This window comes from Paramisgurnus dabryanus, chromosome 5 (genome assembly GCF_030506205.2).
Source record: "Paramisgurnus dabryanus chromosome 5, PD_genome_1.1, whole genome shotgun sequence".
In the NCBI taxonomy this organism is placed as follows: domain Eukaryota; kingdom Metazoa; phylum Chordata; class Actinopteri; order Cypriniformes; family Cobitidae; genus Paramisgurnus; species Paramisgurnus dabryanus.
Genome location: NC_133341.1, coordinates 2,761,082 through 2,779,747, shown reverse-complemented (window position 1 = coordinate 2,779,747; position 18,666 = coordinate 2,761,082). Strand labels below are relative to the sequence as shown.

General features: G+C 35.6%; 1 protein-coding gene and 2 long non-coding RNA genes across 3 annotated transcripts in view; 1 reads left to right on the top strand and 2 right to left on the bottom strand.

Moving 5' to 3' along the window:
- The window catches only part of LOC135731755 (uncharacterized), a 50,470-nt gene that overhangs the window by 15,136 nt on the left and 16,668 nt on the right, over positions 1-18,666 (top strand). The gene's annotated exons all lie outside the window — the stretch shown is intronic.
- LOC135774079 (uncharacterized) lies at positions 673-1,795 on the bottom strand. Its single transcript, XR_010543632.2, has 3 exons — positions 1,582-1,795; positions 1,297-1,381; positions 673-895 (listed from the first exon to the last, which is right to left on the bottom strand). It is a non-coding gene; the product is annotated as an uncharacterized lncRNA (long non-coding RNA).
- Positions 4,496-11,800, bottom strand: nr2f1a (nuclear receptor subfamily 2, group F, member 1a). Its single transcript, XM_065249693.2, has 3 exons — positions 10,378-11,800; positions 8,721-9,248; positions 4,496-6,528 (listed from the first exon to the last, which is right to left on the bottom strand). The coding sequence occupies exons 1-3, from the start codon at positions 10,808-10,810 to the stop codon at positions 6,254-6,256; spliced, it is 1,236 nt and encodes a 411-aa protein (XP_065105765.1). The 5' UTR covers positions 10,811-11,800; the 3' UTR covers positions 4,496-6,253.

Below are 18,666 nucleotides of genomic sequence, written 5' to 3'. Positions count from 1 at the left end.
CGTAGTAATTGAAGACTGCTTTATCACACGGTCTGTGAAAAGGAAACAAAATATACCAATTAACCAATAATGAATGAACATTTGGATATCCATGTTTAAAATAAATTGGCATAGATATGCATGTATGGAAGTTTTGTTAACTTCTCAGTTTACCTTTTAAAGCTTTGACTGTGTCCTCATCAAGTGTGTCAGTTTTATCTGTCAGAGATAGATAGGATTAGAACAGGCTCATTATATAAAACAACCTGTGTGTATTACAGGATATGTTTTACATTGATAATTGTGTTTTATTTGAACCTAAATCATTTTCCATTGTTTGTCTATTGTGGTCTTGCAAACTTAAGGTTCACCTCTGTTTAAGGAGATTTAAGGAAATCAGAAATGATGCCAAACAGGGCTCCAGACTGCTATCAAATGGTGGCCACCAAAATTTGAGAGTGTGCCACTGAATTTTACATCCAGTCGCACATGTGTGACCAGCAAATTTGACCTTTTTTTTGTGATTTGACACTGAATTTGAAAAAGTACATTGTACTTTCTGAATCTATAATTAAAGTATTTATTAGTAATACAGTATAAATTAGTAGACATGTGAATATTTGGTTAGCATGTTGTTTTACCGTGTGTGCCCCTTAATTTTCTGGTTGCGCCCCTAAAATTTTCAGTTGGGGGCACTGTGCTCCTAGTAAAAAAAGTTAGTCTGGTGCCCTGCCAAATGGTATATGCAAGGATGACTAGGCCAAGTCCCTTACAGCTTTACAATAAAAACAAACGGTTTTTACAAGAATAATTCAAAAGGACAGAAATTAGCCACCTGGAATGGATGTGTTGCAAACGTTTTTCTTCCGAATCACTCCACAATTGGCCCGATTCAAAAATGTCAATAGCAGTTGATCTGAAAAACAACAGGCAGGTAAATGATGATTAATGATTTGTTTTCGTTTTAAGAATTATTTACCCCGAGTACAATATATTTAAGACAATATAATATAATCAAACCCAGCCTCGGCAGTTTTACAATCTCTAATAAAAGTATCCCTTCTTACAATGTCATTTTTGTGTCCATATGTAATTAGAAATACATTTAAAAATAAACAAAAAGACAATAAGGTTGTCAAGATTGAACTGATATAAACATTAGCCATTGAACATTACTGGAGTTATAATAACCATATGGTCATATCATGGTATTTTCAGGTAAGACAGCTCAAACATTTATTTTAAACTAACGTTAGCGTTGGAAGAGAAACATCAGAAAACCTTTAACGTGAAATCAAATAGCAACAACAAACTTACCACCAAGAATAAGTCTTTCTATGCGCTATATCTTCATTTGTTCCTGTCTACTTGGGATCTGGTTGGTCATATTTATGTCGCTGTGCTAAAAAAAAGGAAAGGTTTTAATGATTTCTGAAATGCTTAAGAGAAATGCCTAACGTTAGTTAGAAAATAAAGATGTTCAAATTACCACACGCAACACAGACATAACGTTACATAAAAAAGCTGGGTTAAATGTAATGTAATGTTTACTTATTTAATAGTTAACTTAATAAAGAAATGTGAAAATCTGTCATCACTTACCCTCGTGTTGCCTCGTTCATCTCCAAACAAAAAACCAAATACTTTTTCCCTCGACGTCAGATCCACTAAAACTGCTCACATTTTAAATCGAGTTGTTTTATCTTAGTCCTCTGGTGAAAGACGATCGCCGATTAATTAAATAAATACGTTTAATGCAGAGTCGCCATCTAATTTAACAGTTTATACGTTTAACAAGCAACCGCATGCACCTCAAATGAACTCACTGAACAACTACAGCTTTCAAATAGCACCGTGACGTGTTACTATGACAACAACCAATCAGGTTTAGTCACGTGTGTCACGTGTGTTGTTTGAACATAAACACTAGCACACGTAAGATTTTAAGCAAATCTTTGAAAAAATAGTTTATTATGCAATCGGAATGATATAATGTTGAAATGTTTGAGGAAAGTTCAATGTTAGCTTATTACAATTAATGAATCATGTTTTGAAAAAAGTATGTTTTATCCAAATATACTAAAACTTCACTAGAAGTACATTTGTGTTTAGCATATTTCTTAAAAGTGTAATTATGCATATATTTATTACCAGCATACTTCTAGTACACTTAATATAAATACATTAAAAATATTCTTAAGTTTAGCATATTTCTTTAAAATGTAATTAAGTATATATTTATTACCAATGTACTTCTAGTACACTTAATATAAATACATTAAAAATATTCTTAAGTTTAGAATATTTCTTAAAAATGTAATAAAGCATATATTTATTCTAGTACACTTAATACAAATACATTAAAAATATTCTTAAGTTTAGCATATTTCTTTAAAATGTAATATATATTTATTACCAATGTACTTCTAGTACACTTAATATAAATACATTAAAAATATTCTTAAGTTTAGCATATTTCTTAAAAATGTAATTAAGTATATATTTATTACCAGTGTACTTCTAGTATACTTTTAAAAAATATGTTTAAATGCAATTTAACGTATTTTTAATACACTTCAAATAAGTATGTTGGAAATACAAATGTATTATAAACATACTATTTGTATTTTAAGTATATTTTTAATACATTAAATACTACGTCTTTTTGACCTGGGGCGTTTCTACGACTCACATGCACCCTACTATACACGCGTTTGAGGTGGACATCCGCGCAGTACTCACGAGTTCTGTTGTCGCTGCCTCCTTGTCAAAACGTGTTGAGAAAGGCAAGTTTCGTTGACTTGTCCTTAAATTTATGTTTTTCTGGAATCTGTCCCTTGTACCCAAATTCTATGAACTGAAGTGCAGATTGATACATATTGAGCCCTCTTTTAGGGGGATTATTTAATGTGAGAGGTTGGACGCAAAGTTTGTACCCATGACTGGCATTCCAGAGAGACGTGCATATTTTATAACAACAAAGAAAGATAAAGAGGGCACGATGGGCGGGAGTAATAAAACGTTCGGGAAGAACTCCAACTAAAACTGATAAACTGTCTTTGCTAGATATTGAAGGGGTTTTCATTGTGCTTATTTGCAACAAATCCCTAGTGAAACATTTTTTTTAAGTAATAGGCCATCCCTGAACATGAAAACAATTTGTTTAAAATGTGTGCAGACTTAGCATTTATTTTAAACAAAGTTCGTTTAATTTGAAATATTGTAAGACACATTTAGCAAGTCAACAACTCGTTGCATTCATACTTAAAATTTAACTCAAAATATGTGTGGATTTAATATTATCTTTAATATTAACAATACTGTCTATTGTTTATTTTTTGTTTCGTTAATTTCTATTTTTGAGTTGCTGTAGACTAATTAACTTTATTATTGTCATAACAATGAAAAGTATGCAGAGCAGGAGATTCGTGGTGTTAAGCTAGTTTTTTTACTCTTTTGGTAGATCATGGGTATAAAATGCTAATTAGAGACAACCCCTTCTGTGGTCAGTCTCATTCCCTTTTCTCTGCAAGCAGGGATCGATAGCTGACCCGACGGTTTGGCCAAAGCTTTATTTATCTGCCCAGACAATTTTATTATCCGCCTTGAACGTTACGTCTACCTAAATCAACACAAAGGGACCGCTTACACAGCGATCTATGCCTTCCTATACGTCACACCAGGCCCGACCACACACACACACACACACACACACACACACACACACACACACACACACACACGCTCGACATGGAACACACAAAGCTATGGTTCAACGATGCCACGCGCACGCGCCACGCACACAAAAGTAAACACATGCGTAGCATTATGTTATGTTCAAAACTCGGGATATTTTATATGCTGTTGTGTTGGATTTGATCCACGAGTTAAGCTTGTTTGGGAGCTCTGTTTACTGGGAATCAGGCTACGTAGTGATATTATTTAGAATGTTAACAAAAATGTTACATCATCCGGGTCGCCCGCATGGCCAATGTGGCAACACATTTTATGCAATTAAACAACAAAATGCATAAAAATATATATAAATTCCATAATTACAAAATCTTCATAATAACAACAGCGAAAATGCATTTTTTCCATATCATATTATCGCTTCCCTTGAATTTGGCAGAGTACAGGCAACATCTAGAATCTTAGACTGTGTCTAGACAAACCGACAGACAGATGAATAATTTAAATGAGACCATGTTAAGTCTGTTACAACTTTAGTTTGGATATACCGTGATAAGCCAAAGCATTGAACCAAGTAACAGACGCCTTAACCAGTAGTTTCAAGTCTCTGTTGATTTCCTTCAAGCAGACAGCATTAGAAACCATAAATAATGTTCTAACAACCTAAATGTGTCAGAAAAACACTTATACCTTAATCAAGCGTGACTAAGCTAACAGAAGTTAAATTTCAAGTCCACAGTCACGATTTACTTTCTGTAGGAAAGCTTGATGTTCTAATAATGCCCTTACCCACTTCGAATTAAATTCATGAGATTATGAGAAGTATATTTAAAATGTATTTATTAGAAAACAATTAAATTTAGGCTACATTCAGTCGTGCATGAATAAGCCTACAGTATATAAGATCACATGATTACGTACTTCAGACCTGGACCACAAGAGCTTTTTTCTTGCTGCATATTGTTCATTTTTTTTATTGATAGCCTAAATTTCTTTTGTTAATTAGTTACACATACCACCAATTTATTTGGTCCTTAGCAACTATTGCTTTATATAAATGACATTTTCTTTAAAAAAAAATCTAATTTCACCCTTCTTTAACCAGCACAGAAGTTTAGGATATTTGCTTGCTAAACTTTTCCTGATTGAAATTCTTGTCACACTCGGAAAAATGACAGTAAGGCAAAGCAAACAAAAACAACAACATATGCATATAAACGTTAATCACCAAAAAGCTTAAAACCCCTAAATTAATTCAACAAAAAATGTGTAATGTAATTAATGCTACAATACGCATTATTTCCCTTCACGAACGTAAATAAATATCATACATATGCTATATGTATATATATTCATTTTTATATATGAATCGCGGATAATTAGGACACGAGCAAAGCGTTTTATTTAACATATAACGGCTGAAATTTATTTTCTTGCATATGAAGGGCAATCGCGCAAGTATAAGCAGCAAGAATTTCCCTTAGTCCTGGCAAATAATTTTTGGCTGCACCATAATTATTCCTGTCTAAGTAGAATGCAGCACATAGTTTTAATTCTCATGCCGCTCAGATGGTATTGTATTAATAAAGGCGTTTTACAGTATTTCAAAAATTTCCCCTTAAGTTATAATTTCATTTAAACAAGGCTGCTGGGGTCAACACAGAATAACGTTTTAATTCTACAAACCTATGTATTTTGTTGGCACTCTTTACCAAATATAAACAAAATCTTTGCATTTGCACCACTAAATCCATGTACACCACATCCCAAAGACACGAAATCTTACAGCATAAACAACATTACATTTCCTGAGAGCAGAACAGTTGCATATTTCCTTTTTAATAGCAGAGTCACTGTCAACAACTTAACGCGACCCGTTTGAGGAGGCATATTATGGATTTAGCAACAATTAAAGTAAACATCCAATAAAATGAAGAATGCGAAACAAACCAAATGTATTTGAAGTGATATATTAAAAGTGCTTTTAATTTTACATGTTTTTCAGAATTACTTAACACATAAGCTCGTGCATACACACGAGTAAGAAAATGTTTCACCATTTGGCATTTCTTTAAACTGTCCATATGTTTCATGTCCATAATATCAAGTGGGCGAAGGCTCAACCATCAATGATATTGCCATTGCTATTAGACTGTGACGACTTGTCTGGGTTTCTTTTTTTATTCTAGCTTCAAAAATATCGCACTCATTAAAATAAGCAAACGGTTATATACAAAAATCACTAGTGTAAAATAAAAAATGGTTTAGAACCAGAAAAATACAAAGCAGAGATACACAGACAACTTGACATTTCTTATAATTGCTTGAAAATTTCTTTCCCGCTACGTCTTCTTCATATAATGCGCATATGTTTCTTTTGTATTTATAATAAAGTGGAGAGTGTTTACACAGGAGTAAGTCCAGTTCTTTTATCTCTGTACATTACATATTCCATTTCGGTCCCAGAAGACAAAAAAGTGTCTTCCTGAGTGGTCAGAAATAAGGTCCTATATATAGTCTTCTTGAAGGAGGTTGCAGAATTTTGGTCCTTTAGTCTTTTTGTTTCATTTGCTTATTCGGTTCATTGAATGGACATGTAGGGCCAGTTGAAGCTGCTCCCGGATAATAACATATCCCTGATGAGGGTTTCAATGGGAGTTTTACCTACCAAGCGAACGAAGAACAGCTGTTCAATTACAGAAGAAGATACAGTGCGAAGAGCAGGCAGCCGCAGTAAAAGCTTGCCAAAGCGACTGGGCTGGTTCGGGTACTGGCTCCTAACGTACTCCTCCAGGGCGCACTGAGACTTCTCCTGTAGGCTCTCAATGTGTGCAGCATCTGACAGCCCACAAGCATCTGAGTAAACAAAACACAGTACAGAAAAGATGCCCAGATTATCATTCAGCATTACGTGTTGTTGACAAAGTGAGATGAACAAACACCAGCCCAACATCATGCATCACGCAGACTGGCTGTAATATAAATAAACAATACAACTGTGCAATCCCTCAAGAGCAACATAATGTACTCCCTGCATCGTATAGGGGACATAACACATACACGATCACAAATCAGACAAAACAAAGAGTACGATGAGAAGAGAATGCATAGTAAGATCGACTGGGGAGGATGATGAAGACAGTCATGTCTTGTGAAATATAATGAAGTATAGAAAACAACATATTTAAAAAAGAACTGGTAATGCTAATAAAGAGATTACATAATTTCTTCACAAATGTGTCTAAATATTCCTCCATCCGCTTCCCCGTCCAAGCATTTGCCTTTACTTTAAGTCAGTATGACCGTGGGTTTATTTATAACCCAGATTTTACAAAATGGCAGGTATTGTACAAAACACGTACTCTACAAAACAAAAGCTCTATAGTTTGGCATTGAATGCCCAATCAATTTAATCAAAACGTGTTTACAAACAGCATGTCAAACCATATAGCTCTATTTAAACAACACATCCTCATCCCATGGCGTCAATATTTGACGCCACTTGACCATGCGTCAATATGTTACGCGGAGGGTATACCCTTCGCGTCATTTTTTGACGAACTGGGGACTTCAATACTATTAGGTACGCGAAATTAAACAGTTGTCGCCTGACATTGGGGTTAGGGATAGGTTTGGGTAGGGATGTCATTATGTAAATCTAACCCTAAACCGACGCGAAAATGGTAAGAAAATGGTACGAAAATAGGAAAGAGAATGCAACGGACTCAATAGTATTGAAGTCCCCAGTTCGTCAAAAAATGACGCGAAGGGTATACCCTCCGCGTAACATATTGACGCATGGTCAAGTGGCGTCAAATATTGACGCCATGGGGTGAGGATGGGCACATTTAAACTGCTAAACCAAAGATCCTCCCACGCAAACCATCAGGTGGCAGAAATGATTTTTGTCAGAAAAAAAAAGATAATTTACTTTTAGGTATTAAAGTGATGGGTTGTGTTGTTACGTGTCTCTGATACTGCTCTTAGTTTTACTGGACTGGAGCGCAGTGACCTTAAAAACTTCTGAAGCATCACATCTGCTAAAATTTCTGCTAAGTATAAATAGCACTGTCAAATAAAAAGTGTAATAAACAATGTAATGTTTACTATATGTAGTAATGTGTTGTTAATTAATATCCATCACGTGAAAAGTACAGACATTGTATTTTCAACTTTAGACAGTAGCCTAGCGGTTTCTGCTTGTCAACAACTTAGTAGTACGTTATCTATAAAACATATAGTTATCTTTAAAACATTATTTTTACTGATTACCTTTTGTAAGTTAATCTAATTATCGTTATGATAATCGTTATCCGGTTATACAATTTTGGACTTCTTTCTAAGCAATTCATTTTTCGTAATGACAAATAATGTTGTAATCGAGACTAAAAAAATAAATGAAACGTTACACTGTGGCAAATCTAAACGTATATTTAGATTTAAAGGTTTGCCATATTAATAGACTATGCACCTTCATTAAAAATATCTTATTCTGAAAATTAAGACAGAACACACAGCGGCCTACTGAACTAATTGGCCAAAACGCAATACAAATGTCATAAATAGACGGCGACAAAGATCCAAGCTATAGGCCTGTTTGTTCTAAAATAAACTAGTTGCGCTGGCTTTTATATTGTTGTTTTTAACGTGGTATTAATTGAAGTTTTTAAAACAATTCATTGAACGTTTATAATATGCAATACAATTCACTGAAATAATAGCGCAAAAGGTCTTTCACCAAAACAAAAACAAAAACAAAACAAACATCTAGTTTCGCAACATTAAAATACGCTAGTAACAATAGTAACAATGCTGTGTTTATAATTGTGTTGTTTAGTAACAGAAATGTTAACTCATTGATAAGCATCACTGACAATGCTAGTGTTGTATATTGTATGGGTAACTTCAAGTCATCGGTGCTTTGATACCATGGTTATACATTGCTATGTGTGCAAGAAACACAATACTAGTCAGCTATAGTTTTAATGCCGTTGCTTAACCTCCCTGTGCTGCACTAACCCCTTATCCTTTAAATAGGCCACACTCACCTGATGTGAAGAGGACTATTGCCTTAATGCAGCTGTATTCTGCAGAATCGACGTGCAGAGCTTTTAGCTTCTCGACCTGTTCTTGGAAGATACGAATGTGATCCATGAAGGCCACGACGCGGTCTGCCGACATATGCGAAGCATGCAGGCCGGCAGCGGCGAGCAATGGGGCCACATGTAGGGGCATTGAACATTGTGCCGCGTTTAACACAAATAGCTCGCTCCATGTCAGTCTTAGCAGGGAAACCTGGTCGGTTATCTGCAAGTCGGGAAAGAAAGGGATGTTCCTCGCCCATTCTACAGCACTGAAGAGGAGGCGAGCTGCAAGCTCACATATGTTTTCGATCCCCATAATATTATTCGGCTGCATGCACTGGCTGCCATAGCGAGACGTAGGATAAGGCTCGGCCCGAAGTAGTAACGAGATGTATCCGGAGAGATAGCAATGACCGTTCAGAGGATCCCCATTCGTTAGCGCATACTGGCCCGGGTTCGGTTGAGTTGGAGGCATTCTTCCTCGCTGAACCGCTGACAAAAAGAAAGAAAAGGAGAGGAAATGTACATCCAGAACTGAGAACATAATTGATGCAGAAGCCTAGTTTCGGATTAATGAGAAATCTAGTCCACTCTTTATAAACTACGAAAATACACGCACGTTCGAAATGTTAATAAAGGCACATTTAATCGTGTCTTGTCTTATCATAGGGTATTTTCGAATTACTACATCGGTTATAATACGGCAATTTTTACCTTTTGTCTGCACTTAAAGAACAGTACTCTTTCTCGTGTTTCCGTCTTTACACCCATACACACGTATACAGTGAGATTTAGATACATTATATTATGTTTATTGTTATAAACTTAGAAACTGTTTGCGACATAATATACATTGTTTGTCATTTTATTTTCCCACGCACACACCCACATATATGCATACATACATGAGAGAGCGAGAGAGAGAGCGAGAGAGAGAGCGAGAGAGAGAGCGAGAGAGAGAGCGAGAGAGAGAGCGAGAGAGAGAGCGAGAGAGAGAGAGAGAGAGAGAGAGAGAGAGAGAGAGAGAGAGAGAGAGAGAGAGAGAGAGAGAGAGAGAGAGAAATGATAGATGGACAATGGGGCACTGTTTTCCTTTCAAGTAAAACATTTATGTTGGTCAATTTAAATTTTTTTCACATAACACCTAATTTTATAATAACCTTTAATGACCCTCATTTCAGTTCAGATACTGCACGAAGTTGTCTAGTGTAGTCACACAAGTACCATATTAGTACTAGTCACATACGCACACGCACACGCACACACACACACGCACACACACACACACACACACACTGGTTTCCATGTTTTGTGGGGACATAGGCGTAATGGTTTTTATACTTTACAAACTGTATATTCTATTCCCTAAGCCAAACCCCAACCATCACAGAAAACTTTCTGCTACCTTAGATTTTCAAGAAACATAATTTTGTTTGATTTATAAGCTTTTTTCCTCATGGGGACCTCACAAATGTCCCCACGAGGTCAACATTTATTGGTATTCCTATCTTTGTTGGGACATTTGGTTCGCATTTCCATATGTAAAGTACGACGTATATGTAACCTGGACCAAAATAACCTATAAAGAGCAACAGTGTTGAGTTTAGAAAAATATATTCACCTTCCCGTCGCATGCCCACTTTTAAACACTTTTTAAGCCGACAATACTGGCATTGATTACGATGGTGCTGGTCAATAGGACAGTTTCTGTTGGCACGACATGTATATGTTAAATTCCTTCGGACACTCCTTTTGAAAAAACTTTTGCATCCTTCGCAGGTGAATTGTCCATAGTGCTTGCCACTCGATTTATCCCCGCAAACAACACATTCTATATGCTGCTGACTCTGTCCAGAATTCTGACTACCCTTCTCACCAGCCGTTCCCGGTGTGGACGGGGGTCCTGGTTGACTAGGGGTCTGCGGTGTGTGTGGTGCTGCTGAAGCCGCCTGCTGTTGCTCCCTCGCCGGCTGAGCTGCTGGACTGGGGCCGCTCGGAGGTCCTCCGGCCACGTCTTCCTGCGAATCTCGCCAAACGCTAACTACCATTGCCATATCTCGGGCCCGAAAAGTGCTTTCAAGCGAACTGGTCGCTCGGATATCGGAGAAGGGAAAATGGAAGTCTTGGGCGAACGGCAGCGCGAATTCAAATCGAACCACTAAATCTCATAGAAGAAAAAGTTGCAGAAAACAATCAATACGTTTAAAATACAAGAGTCGACAGAATGGCACCGAATCAGGATATGCAATTGTCTGGAGGCCAGTTCCAAGGTAAATTGCAGCCAGCCATTCGGGAAGCGAGCCCACACGTAAAACACTTTTCTTAAAAATGCCGCAATAAAACCAAATTGGTGCTGAAGCAAAAATCATAGCTTTTTGGTGGACCGAAGATCCTAAGTGTTGTGCAAAATAAACCCCCCTCCCTCCTTTATCTTCCTTGCTACTCTCTCCGTCTTCGCAACTGGAAAAGGGTAAACACCGAAGAACGAATTTCTCTATCAATGTCCACGAATAAAGCTCATCTGGTCCTGCAAAATAAAAAAATAAATACAGCGTCGCCCGAGTGAATATGTAGTTTCACCTCTCCAGTGAGAACACAACAGAAAAACATCTTATGAAATATAATAAGAAGCAGAGACCCAAAAAGAATGCGCTTTAACTGGAGTACCAATGAATCTATGTTTCCGAAACGGAGATCTGCTCAAATGTCGGTTTATAGTGAACTTTGACACTGCTATTAAAACTGACACGTTTCTATGGAGATCGCTGCGCCTTATATGGTGTTCATGTCAATGAGCCAAGAGAGGGGCTGCTGGCAACTGATAATCAAAGGAGACTGACTGGTCAGAACCCTACTTCGAGGGGGGAGAAATAAAATGGGAGGCTAAGGTTAGCCAAGCCCCCTTCACTCCATTGGTTAGAGTCCTCGCTTCTCGCTACCTACGACTGAGGGGTCTGAGAACCACTAGTTTGCCTGTTGAAACATTATATCGGAATGCCATATCTGTAATACTGAACACGAATCAAGCATCCAGCAAGGGCATGGAAGACAGATCATACTATTAAATTAAAGTATATTTCATGTAGTTTATTTTACAACAGATTTGTTACAGAAGGAAGTTTTAGGTAAAATATGCAAAGCAAACCTTTTAGTTTGTGCATGAATGCCGAATGCTGCGCTTAACAGGCTAATAATGGATCGGGCTGCCATCTAGCGTACAGAAGACAATTACAGCGACATAAAAATGTATTATTATCAAGCATGTTACCAAATAAAGCTTATTAACTATTTATTTTGTTGCTATTTCGAAGTGGTTATAAAATATTTATTTATAATTGGACAATATATATGACTTCAAAATCTCACTTTGATCATGATATGGTATAACTTATTCAACAGTAGGTATGTTTAAAATTAAGTAGTGTTAAACTATTACTGTAGTTTATATAAAAGGCTACTGCTGTACGGTACTACATCGTATTTTAGTACAGTTTAGTAGATTCAACCAAAATGGTTAAATAAAAAAGTACAATAGGCATAAAATAATGCTAAAAGTATAACAAATAAAGATCATCAGAACTTTCCTAAACGGAAACTCCGCATTAAATGTCCAAAAGTGTATGAGATGTTAGGAGACGCAAAACATCGGCTTCCAAACGTCCACGAAACCCCCTTGTTACAAGCCATCACGGAGCTTCTCTCCATCTTGTCTCACACCAATCCGAGGACACGCACGCTGCTCTCTTCTGTTTTTTGAAAAGGTGAAACGAATAAGATTAAACAGAACAAAAGGAGACTTTGGTAAACGTACCATCAGTTTACATCACAGAAGGACACGGAAGAGAGCCAAAGAGAAGATAGGGAGAGGGTCAGCGATTGAGAAAACAACACACGCATGAAACAGCACTGAAGAAACGGTAAATTGTACATTTGGGCATTTAAAGAGCGCACCGCTACTGGTGGTTATCACTCGGGACCGGCGTTTTTTCTATTTGGTCAATATTTGAAAGGCAAGTATTATCGCTTAATACAGTAGCGACAGTAGTTGCAATTCATAAAAAATCTTGATCTGAACGTAAACTTTTAACCTTTAATCTGAAAAGCCTTAGGAAATAATGAAAAACTGCAATGAAGCTGAACATGACTGATTGTTTGACTTTAAGAACGCATTTACATGCGTTTTTCGGTTTTTATAATATCGTAATAGAAACATTTTACATTTTTGACGATGGAAATTAATGTATATAAAAAGTATTTATTTACCATGTAAATGTTTAATTTAAAGGACTCAAAAATAAAACTTCTTTGGTCTTTTACAGTTAAGGATATTTAGCAAATTTATTGTGAATATTGTAATAAACAACTTACCAAAAGCAAACCTTAAAGAAGTACAAAGTCTAATAAAGTCCAAAAATCTTCCAAAAGTGATATACAATGTTTCATCATGACAATAAGTAACAGTTACCATTATTATAAGTAAACGAAAAGCTCAGCCATTTGCTATATCTATTTAATAGATATTAGTCTTTATGCTAGATATTTTTGGGTGTGATAATCCCAATATTAAGAAAAAATAATAGTTATTATTTACAATTAATCGTGCAATTTGAAATATGGTGCTATGATTGTTAATGAACGTATAATCTCATGTAATATAGCAGTTAAAAACATCCATGTACAATTTGGTCTAATGCATGGTCCATAAGAACTACTCAAGTTATAAAATAGCAGGAATTGTGGACCTTCTACCAAGTGAGCACAAACGTAAATACGCTCAGGGTAGATGGTAAAAAGGCTATAACAGCAGTGATAAAAAATGTTCCTTCTTCAATTTTTTCTCCCATACACGTTTTCACATCTCATAAAACTTGTTTCAAATGTTGCCTTTAAAAATGTGTTAATGTCCGATGTAAAAACAACCGCAATAATGCCACTAAATAGAGTTTTGACGTTTTACTAATCCGATAATTCAAGCGCTTGTTCTACGAGTAGTTTTGTGATAACTTACATTGGAGCTGAATTTATTAATTACATTAACTAAATTCTTATGTATAGAAATGGGTGAATTGTATTTTCATTTTAACCATACAAACATATATAAACATTTTTAACCACGTTATGCGTCACTCTAATACAATGTTGTTTTTTTCGTAGTAATGAGTTGAAAGGGAAGAGGAGGAGGCTTTTGTTCAATTTGATCCCTAACTGTTTAAGGGCTCAGACAGGTGTGAAGGGACGAAACGCTCACTTGAAATCAGCTTTTATCCACTACTATTTCTCTGTATCAGCAACCTTAATGGTCATCATCTAATCGCTCTCAGTGAAAATGATAGATGTGGAATTATTTTAAACTGCGGTATTTATTATTAGTGGGGCAATTTGAAAGATGTCGCAATAATTAAAACAACCATTTTCTCATCAAGATTCCAAAAGAAGCTACCAGGAAACTACTAGCAGGAGACTTGGAAATATTTGAAATATTTCGTAGTACTTTGAACTGAAACAGAATGACTTAAACATTTAGATTTAATATTTAAGCTCAAGTTTAAATAAATTATGGGATGGGGAAGGTGTACATGTAGTTTAATCGAGTGGCTCACAAAACAAAATGCCTTTCCAAATTATTATGAAATAGCTGGGGCTGTAACTGTCAACAATGGAGACGCAATATTGCTTTTAGTTAGTGTTATGATCTCTTTACAGTTTATTTGCTAATTACCATGCTTTCAGAGACCAAGGTCATTAATCTGTTAGCAGTTAAAACCAGTTCACAATAGACAACAGACAATTTCACATAATAAGACAATAATTAGGCCTCCAGGCACTTTGGACATTCTCTGAAGTTTTATAACGACTGTTTTACGAGTTGGGTATTTTGTATGAATTCGTACAAATCCCAGTCGTACAAAGTAACTTTGATATCATAAAAACAATATAGAAAGCCAACGTCACATGGGCAAAAGCAAATAGTACAAAAGTGTTCAAATGAGGTTGTACACTGCAAAAAATGACTTTCTTACTTAGTATTCACTTGTTTTCAATAGAAATATCTAAAAATTCTTAATCAAGATGTATTTTCTTGATGAGCAAAATTGCCTAAGAAAATTATACTAATTTTTAGACAAGCAAAAAAAATCTGCCAATGGGGTGAGAAAATGTAACTTGAATTAAGTGTTTAAGAAAAAAGAAATATTATTTCACAATTTTTTTCTCACCCCATTGGCAGATAATTTTGCTTGTTTTAAGGACAATTTCACTTAAATTGTATATTATTTGTCTTAAAACTAGACTTATTTACTTGTGTCATTTTGCTCATCAAGAAAAAGCATCTTAATTTAAGAATTTTTAGTTATTTCTACTGAAAACAAGACAAAAATACTAAGTAAGAAAGTCATTTTTTGCAGGGTATGAATTAATACAAATTAGCCACCTATCCAACCATGGCACTGCCATTTAGTGCAGAGATCAGCTCATTTGCATTTAAAAGGACACAGCCAAAAATGACACATTTTTGCTCAAACTAGTGGCAATTTTAACGTTATAAGAAATTATCTATATCAGTGTTTCTCAACCCTGGTCCTCAAGGACCCCCTTCCAGGATGTTTTAGATGTCTCCTAATTTATCCACTTACCCGTCACTCTACCCTTTTGAGTGGGGGGTGAAAAGTTGATGTGCAGCTTCAAATTAATATAACTTTGGCATTTTTTGGTCTAAAAGCCTAATCTTGGTCTTGTTTTGAAGAAGACAATGTAAGGTTTTAAATTACTTTTAATAATTAAAAATAATGCAATAACATATTAATTTGATAAATAAAATGTAAAAAATGAAAAAGTTTCACAAAAGTAATAATGTAAACATGAGGCCATATGTCTCAAGCAGTTGTGATCCAAATTTTAAGTTAAAATCACAAAAAATGAGGTTTGTGTAACACTTTTAGTGGTTTTACCAACAACGGCCACTAGGTGTCAACGGTTTGCAACATACACTTGTCACAAATTAATAAAATACTGTCACTGCATTATTATAACTGTTAAAACTTTTGAAATATGAGAACTACATTCTTAGAGCTTTCCAATGATATATAGTTTGTCAACATTTCTGTAGATTTATACCAGGATATAGTGTTATGAATATATAAAAAATAATATGCATTCCTATGGGGGGTGGGGTCATGTAACTAAAAACTGTCACTACATTATTTCTATCATCAGATGACCTTGAAATATGAAAACTACATTCTGAGAGCTTTCCAGTGATATATAGTTTATCAAGATTTTTTAGGTTTAGAGTAGGGGTTTAGTGTTAGAAATATGTAAAAACAAATTGGGCCTACATGTTGGCATGTGACCTTTTAGAAATTGACTCTCACTACGTCATTTCTTTCCCAAAATTCTGATGAAATATGAAAACTACACTCTAAGAGCTTTCCAAAGATATATCGTTTGACAAGATTTTTTAGGTTTAGAACAGGGTATTATTAGTGCTATATATATGTAAAAACAAATTGGGCATACATGTTGGCCCGTGACGTTTTAGAAACTGACTCTGACAACGTCATAATTTTCCAAAAATTGTGATGAAATATGAAAACTACACTCTTAGAGCTTTCCAAAGATATATAGTTTGTCAAGATTTTTAGGTTTAGGATAGGGTATTAGTGTTATAAATATGTAAAAACAATGTGGGCCCGCTTGAGGGCCCTTGACCTTTTAGAAAATGACTCACACTATGTCAATATTTTTCCAAAATGATGATGACAAATGAAAACTACACTCTTAGAGCTTTACATTGATATACAGTTTGTCATGATTGGATAAGAATTCATATGCAAAACACTGAAGTAATTGTAGGCATCCCACCGGTGGGACAGTGACATTTAGCAGGACATAAATGTTTTGAAGCACAATCTCTTCATAAATTAATCAATTACTCTCCCTACATAATTTATTTTATAAAACACTGCTGAAATATGTATTCTAGAGGCTTAGACCTTTCCAAAAATATATAATTTGTCATGATTTAATAAACATTTACTTCCAAAATATTGAAGTAAACCTAGGTGTTCCTCTACAGGAACAGTGACAGTTATTAAAACACCTGAACTAACTCATCAGCCTCCTTCCAGAATGTCTCCCTAACACGCTAATAATCTAAATCAGGTGTGTTAATTAAGGAGACATCTAAAACATTCTGGAAGGGGGTCCTTGAGGACCAGGGTTGAGAAACACTGATCTATATGGTATTTTGAGCTAGCACTTCACATAGTCACTTACTCTGCGGACACCAAAGATTTATTTTCCATCTTTAAAAAGTCTTGTGAAATTTCCAAACCATTGCTAAACCATTGTTGCTTGGGGTTGAGGTTAGATTCGGGTTTTGATGTTGGATGTCTGAAATGTAACAGAAAGTTGTTCTAACCCCAATCCTATGAGACAATGGTAAAAAAAATTGAAAAAGAAAAAAGTAGTGACTCCTGGCTATATATTTAGGTGGGGCAGATTATGGGTCATATGGCAGGCTATATGACTAACCTTTACTGCTATTGGTATAGGTTTTATATTTAAATGGCTGAACACATTAGACCACTGAGCAGAGGTCTAATGTGCTTCCGTAATTCAGCCTGGCGGGGGTGCTCTAATGCTGAATTTGGTGTTAGCCTTTTCAAGTTCTTAAAAAATTATGAAGCATGGGAAATAATACACTATTTCATTTAGAACAGCCAGACTGTAGCATCCTGGCTAATAAAGTGGTTGACTCTTTCACTGATGATTAATATATTTTTATTGTTCTCATTCTCTGTGCGCCATTATATCTGTAGTGTAGAGTGGAGGGGCTACCAAAATAAAAGTCTTCAACCACACCCAAATACATTGAACAGAATTCAATTTAAATTAATTGTTACGTCCATGCGTAACAATTTGATGCTGTTTAGTATGGCGTAGTTGAAAATTGTATTCCTTATGTGAAGAAATGCAATGATAAGTCAACTCTTTTTCTCTTTCTCTTTTGTTTGGTATGTCTTCGTAGTTAAGGTGGAGGTACTCGTCCCGTACTTCTCTGTTGAAAGGGATGGAATTTGATTTGACCGCGTTTACGCTTTTTTTACTATGGAGGTTTTTGATTGTTATAGGAAAAAGGGTTTGGTGTTAATTTGCAGAATTTTTGTATATTTAGGTGACTAAACAAGTCATAAAGGAAGAGTTGTATGAATGGTTAGTTAATGCTGGTATCTTAGTAGCTCATTCAGATGTTAATGATAAGGATGATTGAAAACCTTAGGGTGCAGAGGATGAGTTAACTACCCCTGCGTCTGCTTTAGGCTCTGTACATGTACAGTCTTATCCTATGTTAGAGATAGATTTAGAAATAAAAAAAAACAAGAATGAAAGGCTCAGATGATTAGGCTGCGTGTAATAGAAGCGGAGAGAGGCCGTGATTGTGAACTGCGTAGGTTAGATCTTGAAGCCCATGCATTTGTTGAATAAGCCGGTGCCTTCAGATTGGCCCATTAACCCTCAACCGCCATCTAATGTTTCTGCATTTGACATTGGTAAGTATGTTAAACTTGTGCCTCCTTTCCATGAAGCCGAAGTAGATGCTTATTTTGTAGCTTTCGAGCGTATAGCTGGTAAGCTTAATTGGCCGAAGGAAATGTGGGCTTTATTACTTCAATGTAGTCTGGTGGGTAAAGCACAATAGGGGTTAGTTCAGCGTTAAGCCTTGAAGATTCACTTGATTATGATGTGCTGAAGTCAACATTGCTTTGTGCATATGAATTGGTCACAGAGGCATATTGCCAGAAATTTTGTTGGCATGCAAAGACATTCAAACAAACATATGTTGAGTTTGGGAGAGAGAAGAGAACTTTGTTTGAAAAATTGTGTTTGTCCAGTAAGACTGATACTTTTG

Excerpts from the sequence above, each read along its gene's own strand:
- nr2f1a (XM_065249693.2), bottom strand. The coding sequence starts at position 10,810 with ATGGCAATGGTAGTTAGCGTTTGGCGAGATTCGCAGGAAGACGTGGCC. Across the intron at positions 9,249-10,377 it reads AGTGGGCATGCGACGGGAAG|CGGTTCAGCGAGGAAGAATG; the intron begins GTGAATATATTT and ends TCTTTTTGTCAG. Across the intron at positions 6,529-8,720 it reads AATAGTCCTCTTCACATCAG|ATGCTTGTGGGCTGTCAGAT; the intron begins GTGAGTGTGGCC and ends TTGTTTACTCAG.